Source organism: Balaenoptera physalus (assembly GCF_965194825.1).
Source record: "Balaenoptera physalus genome assembly, chromosome: 3".
Classification (NCBI taxonomy): domain Eukaryota; kingdom Metazoa; phylum Chordata; class Mammalia; order Artiodactyla; family Balaenopteridae; genus Balaenoptera; species Balaenoptera physalus.
In genome coordinates, this window is record NC_138890.1 from 115,334,133 (window position 1) to 115,351,526 (window position 17,394).

General features: G+C 46.6%; 1 protein-coding gene and 1 long non-coding RNA gene across 2 annotated transcripts in view; both read left to right on the forward strand.

Moving 5' to 3' along the window:
• LOC309659055 overlaps positions 1-14,775 on the forward strand; it is a 430,937-nt gene extending 416,162 nt beyond the window's left edge. Inside the window, exon 2 of the long non-coding RNA XR_014262550.1 lies at positions 8,090-14,775. This is a non-coding gene — a long non-coding RNA (uncharacterized lncRNA). The remainder of the gene's footprint in view (positions 1-8,089) is intronic.
• Positions 1-14,775, forward strand: part of ARSB (arylsulfatase B) — a 200,537-nt gene extending 185,762 nt beyond the window's left edge. The window contains exon 8 of the mRNA XM_082458122.1: positions 306-14,775. Coding sequence (XP_082314248.1) covers positions 306-571 — 266 coding nt within the window. The 3' untranslated portion in view covers positions 572-14,775. The remainder of the gene's footprint in view (positions 1-305) is intronic.
• Positions 14,776-17,394: the final 2,619 nt, after the last annotated feature.

Genomic DNA, 17,394 nt, shown 5'->3' on the forward strand with positions numbered 1-17,394 from the left:
TCTAAGATATTTTAGTATCCCTGTCCCAGACCACTAAATGGCAGTAGCACCCCCCGACAAGTCACTGTGACAACTAAAAATAACCACTACTACCACCACCCCCAGACACACACACATGAGACATGTTTAGTTAAAGCCCCAGAAGTCAGAGTCGGAGACAGATCTAGACATAGCATCAAGGGCCAGATTTTTTTATGCGTCCATACCCACAACAGAGCTCAGCCTTGTCCCCCAGACTCCTTGCTTGAAATTAGAACCTGCCTACAATACTCCTCCTCCAATAAACTCTTGTATTTCTTTGCCAGGCTGTGGTTACTGGTTTCCTCCACCATCTCAATATAATGTTTCCGTGATACCCTCCTCGGACCCTCCGACCAAGACCTACTGGCTCTTTGACATTGATCAGGACCCACAGGAAAGGCATGACCTGTCAAGAGAATATCCTCATATCGTCAAGCAGCTCCTTTCCCGTCTGCAGTTCTACCAGAAACACTCGGTGCCCGTGTACTTCCCAGCACAAGATCCCCGCTGTGATCCCAAGGCCACTGGGGCTTGGGGCCCTTGGATGTAGGATTTCAGGCAACCTGAGGGGCAGCTAGAAAGCCTTTCTGTTGCGAGTTGGACTTCAGGCCTTTACTTTATGACTCTTGTCTCATTTGTTCTCCCAACCTAGGTTCACCTGGCCCTTCTCTTGCTCCTAAACCACACTGAGGGGTCTAATTTCAACCCCTAGTACATTTGAGATGCTGATAAAATCTGAGTACTTCTGCTGTTGACTGGGGCGTGTGTCTAGAGGAGAGGGTGACTGGCTTCATTCCCTCTTTCCTGAGCCGTGGGACAGCAGGGAACACGATTTGAAAGAGGAAGTTATTGAGTCTTGGAACCTGGAGCAGCTGGCTCTTTTTGCCTCACAAGTCAGATGTTAGATTTCCCTCTGCCCATAGCTGGGTTTTATTGGAGTGATTCACATTTCTTGTAACAAAATGAAAGGGTCAGACAGTTGTTAATGGTTCTGTTGGCCAGGGGTTCTCCCTGTCTGTGAGAGATCGTGTTTAGGCATCCCATGTGAATACCCCGGCTTGGTTCACCCCTCGCTCATGCATGTCTTCACTCACCTCGTCACTCATCCCGTCATGGAGCGTAAGGCTCGTTGCATTATTAAGATCAGTGTGGCACTAGGCCTACTCCTTGGTTCTGGTTTTTACAATAAAGAAATTTGTTTTTTCCCCAGTTTTTTCCAGCCACTGCGCATCATGTCTGGACTGCCTGCTACCCCACTCCCTTTGTGGTTCTTTTTCTACCCTTTCTTCTGACTCAGGTATCCCATGCCTGGGAAGGCTGCTTCGCTTCTCCACTATGCGCACCACTGGTTTTTGGAACACTGCTGAGGCGTGCCTTCCTTTTGCTCCTGACACTAAAGCTAGAGCCCCGCCCAGAAAGGGCAGTGCGTCTGGCTCTGTGGGCATGCTCATGGCAGTGCTTGGGTCTCTGTCATCTGCTTGGTGACTTTTTTTCTAGTTTATTCTCACGAGTGTAGCTGTGTCTCATAATATATTCAGTTCCACTGCTCTTCAGTAGCAGTGAGGAGAAACCCTGGGAAAGGATAATATTGTCCTGAGACGATGCAAGTAGGCAATTTGAAAAAGGAAATGGCCGGCATCTGGGATACCGGGCCTTGGTAACACAGATGAAGGCACAACCACGTTTCTCTTAGTCTCTCAGTTTTACTGCTTGTATTGAGGTTCTGAAGTTGGGGAAGGAGGATGCACAGTTTGACCTGCCAGCTCTTTCTTAGCCCCACCAATGTCCTACTAATGTGGACCAGTCCAGATTAGCTTCAGGAGTGTCAAACTGGCACCAATGCCTGGTACATAGAAGGCACTCAATACACTTTTAAAAAAATAAATGAATGAATGAACAAATGAGTAAATGAGAAAGTCTCACACCATGGAAGGTGCTAGTCCAATGAGCTGAATACAGGGCTGAATATAAATATCTTCCAACTGTCGCTTTTCTGTTCTCGAGCTGCCCTCCTGGGGTAGGAGCACAGTCTGCATATCTGGGAAGTCTAGGACACGCCACAGTGAAGTTGTAATGTCCTCTCAGAGGGAGAGGGGAGAAAAATATGCCTACTGAAGATACTCTTCTGCCAATAATCCTCAGTTCTCTTCTGCAGAGGACACTAGAAACTAAAACTACCAAGCCGTATGATATAGGTCATGGTACAGCCATCCTTCAATTCAGTAGCAGTATTCTCCGGTTACGACTAACTTGTATTAAAATACAGTGATTGGAAAGAAATGGTGCTAGAACTAATGACACCTGTTACCAACCTGTACCCTACTCCTGGGCTGGCATGCAGCTGGCCAAAACGCTACTAACTCTCACTCCCATACCTGTGGCGGATATTAGGAACTAACTGAGCCCAGAGGTTCCTTCTGGATCCTTCTAACCCCAGGACTGTAGGTACCATTAATACTATAAGATTGGAGGACATCACTACATGACACCTATTTGCTCCCCCCGCTGTCCCAGCAGCTGTTCCCAGTTCTAGTTCCTTGATCGCTATGTACGATGTGGATGTTCTGCACTCGATGGACCTAAAGGGAACTTTAAAGACAGAGTTTTTGGTAAAACTTTTATCTGAGATTTTATGTTATCCATAATAGAATGTACTCATTGAATTTTCTTATTCTGTACAAGAATGTGAACAGATTCATATGCTGTCATTAGAAGTATTAATGGTGTTTCTCTCTGATTTTGTTTACCTTTAAAGAAGTTTTGTTTATTGTTTTTCTTTTTACTACCTGATTGTGCCAGATCTGGGGGACAAAAAAATTAAATTTATCTTTGAAAATGTGTCAGCTGTGAGTATGGGGTTTCCATTTGGGAGATGAAAATGTTCTGGAACTGGATAGTGGTGGTGGTTGCACAACATCATGAATGCACTTAATGCCTCTGAATTGTATACTTTAAAATGGTTAAAATGTGTAGTTTTTAACCACAATTTCAAAAATGTGTTGGCCCATTTTATGGTATGTGAATTATAACTCAAGAAAGCTATTAAATAAATAAATATAGCAAAAAATATCAGAGCTAAAAAAAATGTGTCCATCATTGCCCCAAAGACACAAACCATAAAAAAGGATATTGGAGGAAGGTCAAGAGAGGGTCAGAGTAAATATAAAGTGATAATAAGGGAGTGTATTAGTTCTCTATTGCTATATAATAAATTACCCCCAAATTTAGCAGCTTAAAACAATGAAGATTTGTTACATCACACATTACATGAGAGTCAGGACTTTAGGGGTGGTTTAGCTGGGTGGCTCTGCCTCAGGGTCTCTCATGAGGCTGTAGTCAAGCAGTTGACCAGGGCTACAGTCATCTGAAGACTTGACTGGGGTTAGAGGACCCACTTCCAAGGTGACTCACTCACAAGGCTCTTGGCTGGAGGCCTCAGTTCCTTGCCCTGTGGGCCTCTCCATGGGCTGTGTCATATCCTCACACATGGCAGCAAACTTCCAGCAGAGCCAGAAATCCAGAGAGAGAAAGAGGGAGCTGCAGTACCTTTTATGACCTGGTCTCCAGAATCATACACTGTCCCTTCCACCTTTTTTCACTTCCTGAAAAAGGAGTCACTAAGTCCAGCCCATACACAGAGGAGGAGAATTAGGCTCCACCTTTTAAAGGAAGTGTTAGACTTGTGGACCTATTTGACACCACCACAGACAACAGAGGAGAATGGACAAGTGTAGCTTCCTGGGGAATTGATTGTACAATCAAGTCCACATGCGTTTATCAAATGCTGCTATTTGAAGAGAAAGAGTAGACAAAGCATCCAGCTTTGCTCTTTACTGGTAGAATGACCATGGACAAATCATTTAACCTTCTCTGTGCCTCAGTTTTTTTACCTGATGAAGTGATGGGTTGAAGTAGATAATCCCTAACTTCTCTTATAACCCTAGGGTCCAGAACAATTCCTGGCACATAGTAGATGTTCAATAAATGTCGGTTGATTGACTCTCAACTGACTGAATTCTAATACAACAGTGAGAAATAATAGCGTGCTAAAAATAGCCTGAGATTGTGCTCAGTCTTAAAAAAAAAAAAGAACTAATTTGGTGATAGAAGTCAGCTTGGTGCTTTCCTTATGGGGGAAGGATACTAACTAGGGAGGGGCATGCTGAAACCTTTTGGGGTTTAGAAAATGCTCTATGTCTTGATCTAGTGGTCTTTACGTGGGTGTATCCATATGTGAAAACTCACTGAGAGGTATACTTAATGCACTTTACAGTTTATATGTTATACCTAATTAAAAAGTACTTTAAAACAAAAAACACCTGCCCTTAGAACAAAAAGAGCACTACGTACTTATGTTACAAAAATGTACCTGGAACACACAAACATTTGTACATAAAACATTTTAAATGCTGCAAGGAAATCTATTTGATGAAACCTTTCTATGAATCCTTTTGAAAACACAAATTTAGGTTTCTGTATTTACAAAACCTGAATACGTCGATTTAGATTTCCTAAACTGAGATTTTGCTACCCAGGTTTTCCTGAAGGAGTCACACCCATGTATCAGTGCTGGGGGAGGGGTGTAGAGACCAGGAAATGACACAACCAAGACTGAGGGCATGGCCTCTGGCCCTAAAGGGCTTATGATTGGATTCTGTGGTACCAAGTTATTTCTAGCTCAACAGTTTTTAAGAATAGTCCAGCCAATACAAAATGTATTGAAGTAGTAATTATCCTTCCCAATCACCACTTAAACTTAAAATCTACTTTTTGTCCAAGTAGAGAATAGTCATCACTTGTGTAGATTGGTTAATTTTCAGGCCATTCCAAGACCAGCCTGCTCACCCTGGCATCACCCTTACTGATCACCAGAGCAGGTAGGTTTGACTGACATAGAGGTACCTGCCACATCCCTTTCACCTTTGTCCCATTGCCATGGGAGCCACCCACCAGATGGCACAAAGTCGAGGAGGAGAGCAGTGACTCACGCTGTCCTGGGCCTGACGTCAGGGCTCTGTGACCATCAGGAAACTGGAGAGACAATTTCATTCTCAAACTAATTCACTCAAGTAACCAGTCATTGAGCTTAAGCTATTTCATTTAATAACCATTATTATTTTTCTGATAATAGAGATAATATGTATCACTGTAAGAATTTTAGAAAATACAGAAAATACATATCAAAGAAAATTAAGCAATCAATAAGCCACCCACCCGGAGTTAGCCACCATTCACCTTTTTTTACACCCCTTTAAGAGAGGAAGTGACCCACTTCCCAGATTGGTTTTCAAATCCCATTGTGCCCAGCTGAGGTCTCATTGGAGACTCAAGATGGTAGATAAATAAAATGTTGCCATTTTTGGTAATCTTGATTTTAATCCCATTAACGAACTGTAGATGATCCCAGGAATGTTACCCTAAAGAGGCATAACTTCTCCTCTCCCTCCTCTCCCCCTCCCTCCCTCCCTCTCCATGGGTCTCAACAGGGGACCTGGGCACAGAGAGGGCCAGTGTACCATCAATCAAACCAGCAACTAGGCACCAACCTCTTATTCACACCAGAGTCTTGCAGAGAAGAGCAGAGGGGATAAACATAAACACATACTCTCCTCCCCTCCTGGGTGAACAGGACTTATTGTGTTTTTATTTACATTAAATGAATCAAAGCTCGGATTGCCCATGTGCCAGGATTTTGTAGCTGGGATCATTCAAGTCCACGCTGTGGAGGCTAGGACAAGGGCAGCTGATGGCAGCAGGGCCGGATGGGTGCACTGGATCAGACCCCACTCCCAGGAAGCTCACCTACCAGGGAGCACAGATGGGAGACACAGCAGACAGGAGGAGGAGGTCCCAGAAAGGGCAGTGGCAAGGTGGAGGGGGCTCAGAGTCAGAGACAATGCACCTTAGCGCCCGGCAAGGGAATTCATTTTCCCTTAATTTTTGCTTCTTGTTTTTTTACACCCATGAGAGCAGTGAGTTCTTTCTGTATAAACTATTTTTACATTTGATTAGAGGAGCCTCTGATTTGTTAGGGAAGCGGCGGGTTTGGTATGAAAACATTATTGTTGGGGCTTCACAAGGGTGCATCTGGTTTTCCCTGGTCCTTAAGCCAGGGCTTGAGCAAAAGGGTTCGGGTTTAACGCATGCAGGTGATGGAAATATGTGGCCCCCAACACCCAGAAAGAGGAGAAGGGCCCTTCCCAGGGGCACCTGCTTGTGTTCTGTCACTGAGGTCCGCAGATACTCCTTCCCTGCAAAAGAAGTGGCTCGAGGTCCCCGGGCAGCCAGAGCCAGGAGGCCAGCCCCCACGGCTCCTTGCGACCCCACCCAGACCTCCGTGGCTCACATGGGCCCTTTCACTGCTGCGTGTCTTAATGTGGTACTTTTCCTTAAATTCACATTCTTTAGTAGAATAAGTACTGTAAAGACTTTTTTTTTTTTTTTCTGGCCGCATTGGGTCTTCGTTGCTGCACGCGGGCTTTCTCTACTTGTGGCGAGCGGGGGCTACTCTTCGTTGCGGTGCGCAGGCTTCTCATTGCGGTGGCTTCTCTTGTTGCAGAGCACGGGCTCTAGGCGCGCGGGCTTCAGTAGTTGTGGCACGTGGGCTCAGTAGTTGTGGCTCGCGGGCTCTAGTGCACAGGCTCAGTAGTTGTGGCACACGGGCTTAGTTGCTCCGTGGCATGTGGCATCTTCCCAGACCAGGGCTCGAACCCGTGTGCCCTGCATTGGCAGGCGGACTCTTAACCACTGTGCCACCAGGGAAGCCTGAAATGCTTTTTTTACCACTGTGGTAAGGGGAAAACTAATATCCTGGGTAATCATAAAAATACACACAATGAATACTCTTAATAAATACACACAGTAGGTACTCAATAGATAAATAAATTGCTCTTACATTGGATCTAGGAACTGTTCCTGACCTGGAAGGAAAGAGTATTGAAGAGCGGTTAACTTTTTCACTAAATGATTCAGTGTCACCAGTGTCAGGGCTGTGACTTTGGCTTGGAGACAAGGAAACGCCCCGAGGGCCAGCCGCCCGTTCAACGTGTGCCCAGGCCCTGGGCGGTGCTGGGTGGCACTCCACGTGACTGGTAACTCTGCTTGCTGATGCGCTGCTGTCCCCTTCGCCTGCCATGGCCTCCAGGAAGAATCACAGCTGTACTCTTCTCCCAACAGCTTGTCTTGCTCGTGTGCCTGGAGGCCCCAAAGCAAGGCAAGCATTCGAAATGAGGTAAACATACAAGCACAAAGAAGAAACCAACATACACATCCTCTGCAATACAGCAGGAAAATCACAGAGGATCCGACCACAGGAAGAAGCCAGGAAACTCAATAAACAAGTTGGAGGAGATGCGACATACGGAGATGAAATGTTTAGAAGAAATAAACACTGAGGGGAGGAAAGAAGAGGCAACCTGGAAGTTCTTGGGTTAAGAAGTTCCCTGAGCCTTCATTTCCAGGATTGTAATCTGTGGTCCCAGAGACTATAAAGCCACCCTCCCAGGAGACTCTGTGTCACAAATGCCTAGAAATTTCTCCTGCTCTGCCTCACAGCCCTCTCACACCCCCTAGGTGCCCAGGTGGGCCTCGTCTGGTCCTGTAACGTAGCTCATCAGGGATGTCATATCTTGCTAATTACAGAGGCAAGGCAAGGAATTAACCTTCATTGAGGACACGCTGTATGCCAGATACCGTTTGACTTTTACAATAGCTACTAAACTCCTCACAGTAATATCTAATCATTAGGTAAATGGTTTTACCATTTTAGAAACTATCTTGCGTGAAGTCACACAGCCAGTAGAGCTGGAATTGGAGCCCAGATTGCTCTTAAAATGCCCCAGCTCTCTACTCAGCCTCCCTGCAACCTCTAGTACTCAGCTTCCTTCCCTTCCCTCTGTCCTGCGCCTTTAAGGATCATTTGTAGGAAGTCCTGTTCTGACCATTTAGGACCGGGGAGCCTCAGGTGAGTGATACTCAGAGCTAGAGTTGAGAACTCAGCCCCACAGACCGCTTGGGATGCGTGGAGGGCAGGGAAGCCTTGAAGAGGCTAGTGTAACAGTTCAGCAAGAGGTATGAGATTAGTAGGGTAGAAAGCTAATTGGAGGCTTAGAAAATAAAAAGCATTTGAAAGGAGTTGGAATAACTCAGCCTGGAGAGGAAGTTTATTAATGTTTTTCATGTATTTCGTAGGAAAATCGCCTTCCCCCACGCAGGGCTCTGAGGCTGGTGACCATCCTCCCCGTGAAAGCAGAGACAAAACCGGCAGCACAATGTTAATAGGAGGAGGAGAGGAGAGTGACAGGTGGGTCCTCAAAACGCACTGCAGCTTCTGAGGAGGGTGCTGGCTGGAAAATGGAATGGAATGTCCTATGACCTGTTGGCATCAACTAGTCTCTAGCTGCACTTACCATCTTGCTGAATTTTGGAGCAGGAAGTGGGTCTTACCAGCAACCCTGACTGCTCTCTTTTATATAATGTCCGTAGAACCTCAGTCCCCCTCTGTGTTTAGGGCTCTGAGATGAAGCATAACAAACACTTCAGATACATAGGCTATTTTGTACAGTTCAGTTTGTAATGATTTATCTTTGGGGGTTGGGATGAAAGAAGGTAATGCAAAGGTTAGCCTGTGTATGTGGACTTTCTTATGAGGAACATTGCTTTGTGAAGATCTCTCCTTGAAAAGAGGAACACAAATAATGACCGTGTGGTTCAGATGGTATATTTTGGTTTAAATCGTTGTATAAATGAGAGAGCTCCATGTTGGTCAACAGGACCTGGTTAGAGAAATGCTTTGATTTCTATAGTTAAACATTGTTGCCCTAAGTCAGAAGTTAAGTGGCTGAGCCATGGTAGATGCTGCTGACAGCTCCTCTAGTGGGTTGGGAAGGAGAAATGTCGGTGAGAGGTAATTCCCTGCTTCTCACGCAGCCGTGGAAGCTGTCTGCCCCTGAAAGCAGGCTCTGGTCTGATGCTGCAGGAGGGCTGGGCTGCTGGGGGGGGCTTCTGCTGGCTTTCAGACTAAGTCATCCCACTGATTACCCCTGGGCAAAGCCACCTAGTTACCAGGCATGGCCAAGCCAAGGCGGAGCTAGTCCATCCCCAGACGAGGAGGAGATGCCGTCTTGGGTCAGGGAGGGCAGGATGAAGGGCGCAGGTAGTGCCATTGCCCTCTCCTCCTTTGTACACAGAACACTGGCAGTGAAGAGAACTTGACCTTTTCTCGGTACTTATTATTATACAATTTAAAAATTCTTGCTGGTTTGACAGGCTTTAAAATGGAACATTAGTGTGTGTTTCTTTCAGTGCCGGGAGGTTGGACTTTTCCATGTATTTATTGGCCCCTATGGCTATTTTTCTGGGTGGCCTGATCAGCCCATCGCCCCCTCCCCAGTCTCACTGGCCCTGTCATGGGTTGGGGTGCGGGGGGAACAGTAGCCCCTGCTGAGGGTAACGCAAGGCAAAGCCAGCCTCTGTTCGGACCTGAACCATCATCTCAGCTGAGGCTGCTAGCCTCCCGTTTCCAGGTGGTGCGTTTCAAGTTGTCAGTTGCCTCTGCTTTCTATTCCGTCTTTGGAACTGTGTCAGTGGGCAGGAAAAAGTAAGGAGGCGGAGGGGGGATGGGCGAGATCCTTTTCTTTTCTTATGGGCAGAGCCAAACTGAGACCTGTGAGCCCCCTGCGAAGGCTAATGGCGCTCCTTCCAAGTGATGTTCTTTTAATATCGGAATATTAATATTGAAATAAGAGCACTGGAGGCGGGGGGAGGGGTGGAGCCGGAGAGGGAAGGCCACTGGCAGCTGCCCAGTCGTTCCCCCGTGATCCCAAACTCGGCAAGTCTGGTCCCAATGGCACACCCATTTTCCCCACTTGGCAAAACAAAAGCCCTACAGGTAACTGAGTCACCCTTCTTAGAGGCAGTTTAACAACCCCTGGTTTCTTATAAAGCATACCCCTTGGGGTGATCTCACCCCCGAGGGCCATAGCCCACCCAGCCCCATACAGGAGTGGAGTTCTGGTGACCACAACTGTGTCTCCCTGGCGACAGCGCTTTCACACCTTCAGGCCCTCATCCTTGGGCTGGCCCATCCCTGAGTCTCAATTTACTCTGGCGGGACCCCTGAAGCCCATTTCCTCCAAGCGACCGTCAGTGGTGGAGGTCCTCTGTATAACTGAAAACTTTCTTTCTACTTTTAGCCTTTCTTTTTCCGGTGTGAATAATCCCAGAGCCTTTCATCTGACTCTGTACTTCTGTCAGCTCTTCCGATCTGCCAGCACTCCTGTGATTCCAGCCTTGACCCAGGCTAGCCCATAGTTCCCTCTTCTCTTTCCTCTTTGCTGGACTAGCTCATCCTTCGGGTGTAAACTTAAAGATGCCTTCCCCTGGGAGGTTTTCCCTCTAGCCCTGCTGAACTGGACCGGTGTTCCTGACTGGCCCCTCTCTTGTGAGAGAGGATATCACACTTATTGTTATTCATGAATAAATGTCTGTCTTTCCCACCAGGCGGAAGTCTCCTGTCTGGTTTGTTTTATGGAATATCTTTGTCTCATCAAGCAGTGTTTGGCACTTAGACATGACTAGTTGAATGAATGTTCCATTTGTTGAATTCAAAGGCCATACCTTCTGATTTCAGGATGACATTGCAGTCCCTGACTTCAAAGCCTGGCCCTTGTCCCCAACCCTTCCATCCTACCTGCAGACCGTGTTTACTCAGCCTGATGGCAGCCCTGCCCCGCTGCCTGCTCTGGGGAAGTGTGTGTCTGGAGCATTGGCTATCTTCAGAGGGCTTTGTTTGGATCAGCTGGAAGGACTTCAGCACCTTCATCAAATCGGGGTGAACATTACACTATCCAGACTCCTCAGGCAGGTTTTGTTTACTCTGGGATCTCCTCCAAGATATCAGCTGATGGCTTCAAACACTTTTTATGGTCTTACATTTGGACAGACTCAGATTTTCCTCCTTCATCTTCCAAACCTTCCCTAAGATTTTCCCCCTTCATTTGTTCAAGCTTTATTATAAATGCTTTTCCCTGTGCGACTTTCCCTGCAGAAAACTGGCTGCGTAGCTTCTGCCTAGAGCTGAGAAGTCCTGCAAATGCCAAGGACTAGCTGCAAAGGGCAGGCGGCATGTCTCCTGATGCTCTTTAGTTATCCATCCATCTTTAAGAGGCTTTTCCCCTTCCACAGGGTGGAGTAGGTGGAGGTTTTGGTATAGATACAATGGAGGTAAACTAATGGTTTCCTTAAGGGAAGTGGAGTTGGAAATTTTTTTTTAAGGTCAGGGTTGGTGTTAATAGAGATCCACTCTTAGTCACCCAGGCGCAGACTAGGATAGCATGAACCTCGGTGAAGAGTGTTGACACAAACGTATTTAGGGGACTTCCCTGGTGGTCCAGTGGTTAAGACTCTGTGTTTCCACTGTAGGGGGTGTGGGTTCAATCCCTGGTTGGGGAACTAAGATCCTGCATGCCACATTGCACGGCCAAAAACATACACACACACACACATACATACACACACACACACACACACAAATGTATTTTAAACACACACATACATTTGTCAGGCACCTACTATGTCTGGCACAGCTGGTAACAAAGATACATAAGCCATGGTCTTTACCATCAGGGAGCCCACAGTATATTAGGACAAGGACAACATGGAATGGTGAGTGCCACGTAGAGGTAGGGAGGTGGGAGTTAAAGATAGGGAGAGCAGAACCATCTGGGTTGCATGCATGACCTCTGACCTGGCAGCACTGCTACTGACTATGGCAATGGGACCTAGAAAGCCAGTTTTAAAAAGCCTCAAATCCCTGGGGCCCAAGATCCCAGATGTCTTCACGGTCATCAAGATTGTTTGGAGAGTCTCATATTTTTCTCTCAGCTGGACTCAGAAACCAGGGAAACAACCCAAACACAATACTCCTGCCCCATGTATTGATTACCTATTGCTGTGTAGCAAATTACCACAAAATTACATCTGGAGACAAAGAATATTTATTATCTTATAAAACAAAGAATGTTGCCCACCATCCACTTCTATAAGGATCAGGTCATTAGCCACTGCAATTGCTGATTGACAGTATACCCCAAAAGGAATGCAGGACGAGGCACTCTGTGCTTTGGGGGAAAAGGCCCCTTAGAAGGTTAGATATATCTCAGGAAAACTTGTTTTGTGAACCTGGATTCTTGCATCTTCCACGTACTTAGCAAAGCATTGAAATCATTAACTGAGATAGTTCCTCGTAAGTAGCAGTAACCTTCTACTGAGATATAGGCTTGACTGCACGTACTCCTTAGCCAAAATCACACATATACTGGCCTTTTCCCTACCGCTTCAGAGGAGTTCCTCGCAGCTACCTGAGAGGCTCTCTCCTGGGCTACAGTCCTCAGTAGGACTCAACTCACGGCTCTTACATTGTGTGTGTGTGTGTGTGTGTGTGTGTGTGTGTGTGTGTGTGTGTGTGTGTGTGGTTTTTTTTTTCAGTCAGCAATCTCCTCCAGTTTCTGAGGGCAAGGAATCTGGGCGCATCTTGCCTGGGTGTCTCTGGCTAAGGTTTCTCATAGGGTGGCCATCTCAGTGAAGACTTGACTGAGTCCGGGGGTGGTAGGATTTGAGAGAGGGCACAAGTACCCATGGTGGAAGCCACAATCATATATAACCTACTCTCTCAGAAGTGACATCCATTACTTCTGTCATGGTCTATGTGTTAGAAGCCAGTGACTAAATCCAGCCCATACTCAAAGGGAGGGGATTACTCAAGGGTGTGGATACCAGGGACAGGGATCCCTGGGGGCCTTCTTAGAGGCTGCCCACTGTGCCTCTCCCCTGGCCCCATTCTCCTCGCTTGCTCATTGCCTTCTTCCCAGTTCAGGTTTCGCTCATAAAAAGGACTAGTGATTGCTCCCCTCTTTCCTCTGTGTCACCGGGAGTGGGGAATGGCCTTACATCACAGCAGGATGTTAGGTTGGATGTTCCGCTTGTACAGGTGGGGGACCCAGAGGCACTTGGCGGTGCTAGCAAAGCCTCCCTCTCAAGAGGCCAAGTACTGGACTTCCCTGGCGGTCCAGTGGTTAAGACTCAGTGCTTCCAATGCAGAGGGCACGGGTTTGATCCCTGATCAGGGAACTAAGATCCCACACTCTGCCTGGCTAAAATAATAATAATAATAAAGTTTAGCTTTAAAAAAAAGAGGCCAAGTAGTGAACGGGAGGCAATATGTTCAGGAAGAGGTCATTTCTGGAAGTGTTTGGCTAGAGGGGAGCCATTTTTCAAATTATGACTTGAAGCCTCGGCCTGTCCCTTGATCTGCTAAGTCATCTGCCATCTTCTAAAGATGCTTGTAGTCTCCTTGAAGGCACAGGGCCGAATAGCTATCTTGCAGAAGAGTACAGTTTCTGTACCTTTTCAGGGCTAAGCCTTTCCCATATGGTCACAGAGGCCAAACTGTTCTTGGTACCTTCCCCATCTCCCCTTTCAGACCTTCCAATCCCTTCCTGGCTCTGCGACTCAGCACAGTCACCCTTAGTACCCAGTCATCCTTGTCTCCTGTGAGCTCTCTGCAAGATCCAGTCAGTCCTTGCCTCCATCTTAGCTGAGAAGCTCTTAAGGTACAGCTCCTTTGTGGGGATGGGCAGAGGCCCTTGCTCTTCCCAGGGTTCAGGATTTAAGCCCCAAAGTTATAAGGTGGCATGGGGAGCAACAGTTGTTATAACACAATAGTGACGAATGAACTTACCCACCACTCATAAAAGGTGTCATGCAAATACCTTGATCCTAATTAAACCAGCCTCCTTCCTAACCAGCCACCTCCTCCTCCTTGTCAGCCATCCTCCAGCTGATTTCCAGTGTCTTACAAATGCAGAATAAGATGCAAATCGAATGCACTTTGATGAAGTTGGAGAACTACTCACTCATGGGTAAAGCCCCTAACAAAGAAGGATCTGGCAGAAATGGAGCAGTTAACAGAGGAGAGAAAATTGACAAGGATATTGACACAACAGGCTATTCAAAAGAAGGTGATTTGAATATCAGAGATGGAAGAGCGGCCCTCAGGAAACTGATGAAATTCTTGAATATTTTTGCAAAAAGATTCTTTTTTATCTTCCTGTCCTTGAATGTAAAATGAAGGAAGGCATACTGTGTTGTTATATAATTTTATCAGACAGCTAATGCCAGAAAAACACAACTCATTCTTTTTATTAGTATAAGAATTGGTGCACAATTACACAACATCCATTTTATAGAGTAGATTAAATATGTATGTATAATTTTTGGTTTTGTTCGAAGATCAAGTTCTAACCAAACCCATTTTTTTCCTTCCTATTTACTATGATATTTTAGGTAAGGTTGGTGAGGGCACTGTTATGAGGTGCAAGGCAGGTCTAAGGAAGAAAAAAGACTATTTTAAGCAGAGGCAACAGCTAACGGGATGTGAAATGGAACTTTTCCTGTAGTCTCAGGTGTTGGCTAAAGCTTCAAAGCTCAAGCCAATGTGATAAGAACCCGCACATTCTAAAGAGAGGTGCTACAGAAATCCCACAGGATGTGTGAAGGAAAGGCTAGAGGTTCCTGAGGGCTCTTTGAAGGGAATTTGTAAGAGGAGCAAGCTTGGTTTTTTCCCTCCCTCCCCAGGGGGAAGGGGATCCAGCCACCCAAAGCAAGAAGAGAGGGGGGCCAAGAGACCCTCAGGTCTGGGGGTGTCTTGCAAGAAAGGGAGACAAACTTGCCTCTCATTTCAAAGACGCTTGTTGAGTGGTGAAAACGCGTCGGCCTGCAAAGTGCCGCTACCGGAATGGAGGACGCCAAGCGTCTTGGGAGAGCTTGCCTGTGTCTCCTAGAGTCTGGGGCGTGAAGACTGGGAGTTCAGGAAGCAGGAAGCTAGAGTGGAGCTGGGTGGCAGGGATAGCAAGATGAGGCTCTGCCATTTGAAAGGCTAAGAGTGAGAAGATTCCCATGCCTGCTTTAGTAGTGAGAGGGCTACCTTCTGGGGCAGGGGGTTCCAGCAGAGAGAGAGACTGAGAGATCAGCTGGAGACTGCAGTGTGGGAAGTCCCTGTAGTGGGGGCGGAAGAGGGTACCTCAAAAGTCCCATTAATATGCCTTACGAGAGAGCTAGACTGAGAATGCAGGGGACTCCAGACCTTCAGACACAAGCCACTCACAGTGCACATGTTGAACACGATGGCCTCTGCCCCTTTGCTCTCACTTTTCCTCATCTGCTAAGCCCTAGAGGATCCTGAAAAAGGCGGGACGGGGGAGAGAGGAGGAGGGTGAAGGAACAAGACGTGCCCCCATCTCCATTATAGGGCGGTAACCACCATGTCAGACCCGAGTCGGAGGGAGGGAAGAAACATTAAATTGGAGGTGAGACTCAGGTTAGGTGTAGATTGGAGCTTTTAAGATCCTAAAATGGAACTGATATTTGAAAGCGATCGAAGTTTTGAGATCTGCCTGGAGAAATCACCAAAGAACAAGAAAGGAGACCCAGACAGAGCTCATTTGAAGACAGTGGTTTTAGGGGGGGAAAAAAAAAAGGACTCTTACCAAGTTCAGCTTGCTCAAAAAACTGATGAAGTGTTTGGGGAAGAGTAGTATTCCAATTTGGAATAGAGGAGTTTTCCCATTTCACAAGTGTACTTACTCCTGGAATTTCATACCCAAGACATCACTCCTTTCCTAAAAGAATGCACAGTCTAGTGGGAAAACTGGAAAGAAAGTGATTATGGAATATAATACAGTGTCATATTGGGAAAGTACAGGGCACTATATGAACAGAGAGGAGGGCCGCCAACCCGATCCTGGGGGCCAGGCAAGGCTTCCAGTGAGATGATATCTTGGTTTTTATGGAAAAGACAGAGCCGACCAGACAAGGGGGGAGTGTTGATGAATTAACTTTTAGTTGTGTTGGTCATGTAAGTATCAACTGAAGAAAAAAAAAAAACACACAACCTAAAAGTTGAGAATTATGTTTTATTCGGCACACTTTCTGAGGACTTAAGCCAGGGAGGCAGCCTGTCAGATCCCTCTGGGGGACTGCTCCAAAAAGATGAGGGAGGAGCCGGGATACATAGGAGTTTTTGCAAGAAAAAAAAGAAAAAATCCAGGTAGTCAGAACATCAAAAGATTACTTTTAATTAAATAAAAACCAGACATCCCAAGTTAATGAAGTTAACACTTTTCTGTGTATGGGAAGATGCAAGAGTCTGGGCTTATTGAGATCACTGCTTTGATGTACACCTTGACTATCTAGGGCCAGCATCCTGCTTTTCTCCAGCCTGAATCCCCAAAGAGTGCACAGTCAGGACAGCTACAGTGGCTGATGGCTTGATGGCCGCCCCGTCATTTGTTGGCTGATATGGCAGGCGACATTTTTCATCCACATAAGTGAATATGGGCCTGGAGGTCAGGAGCCCTGTCTGTGTACTACAGATCGTGATTGGCAACATCACTAGAGTGCAGAGTTTGGAGCCCTGTAGGTGGATCAGGTCTCTCAGAAAAAGTACATATAGAGAAGACACAGGCTGTGGATACAAGTTGGTCAGATTGGGATGCACTTGAGAATACCTGTCCCCAGGACCTCAACACCTAAATCCTGTTCTAGGACCCTGGGGCAGGTAAGTACATGAAGAATGTAGCCAAACAGAGGAATCTCCCAAGGAATGGACGTTTGAGGGCTTTAGCCCAGGACCTCAAAGAGGAGCCCTAGCCCTGGTGAGCTGGGCTTAGGTAATAGAGCTGCACAGACTCTCTGGACCACAGTAGGAAGATCTAAGAACAGACTGAGTGGCCACCTGTCTTCATAAGCTCAGATGCAAGTCTCCACTCTGTCTTATCCCCTTTAGAGAGAGACCGGGTAAACCCTAGAAAAGGCATGGCCCAAAAGATAAGGAAACAAAGAGAGGTTTATACTGGTGCTTGGAGCATTGCTGATGGACATTGCACCTTTAGGACATGTGCTTTCCCAGCAGCAGATGGCCACTGGCTGACTCACTACACTAAATAGCCAGGAAGATAAGAATCCCAAAGAAGGGGCCAAGAGAGAAGGCACCAACTCCAAAATGTGGGGCTCAAGAAAGGGTCTTGGCTCTGAAGTAACTATGTGCCAACCAGTTTCCTCCTAAGAGTTAAAGAACCATCCATGCCCCTAGAGGCCAAGAGCGATCCCCAATATTTGAGGAACGAATAGAGGAAGAAAAATGGGACATGACGGTTGGAAAAGTGAGAGAAACGGCAGGAGGGTGTGTTCCCGTAAAAGCTGAGGGAAAAGAGTTTAGAAAGTTGATCAATATAAGAGCAAAATCGTGTCCTTTGGATTTAGTGGGGGTGGTCACTGACCACCTTGACAAAACCAGTTCCTGTGCAGTGATGGATT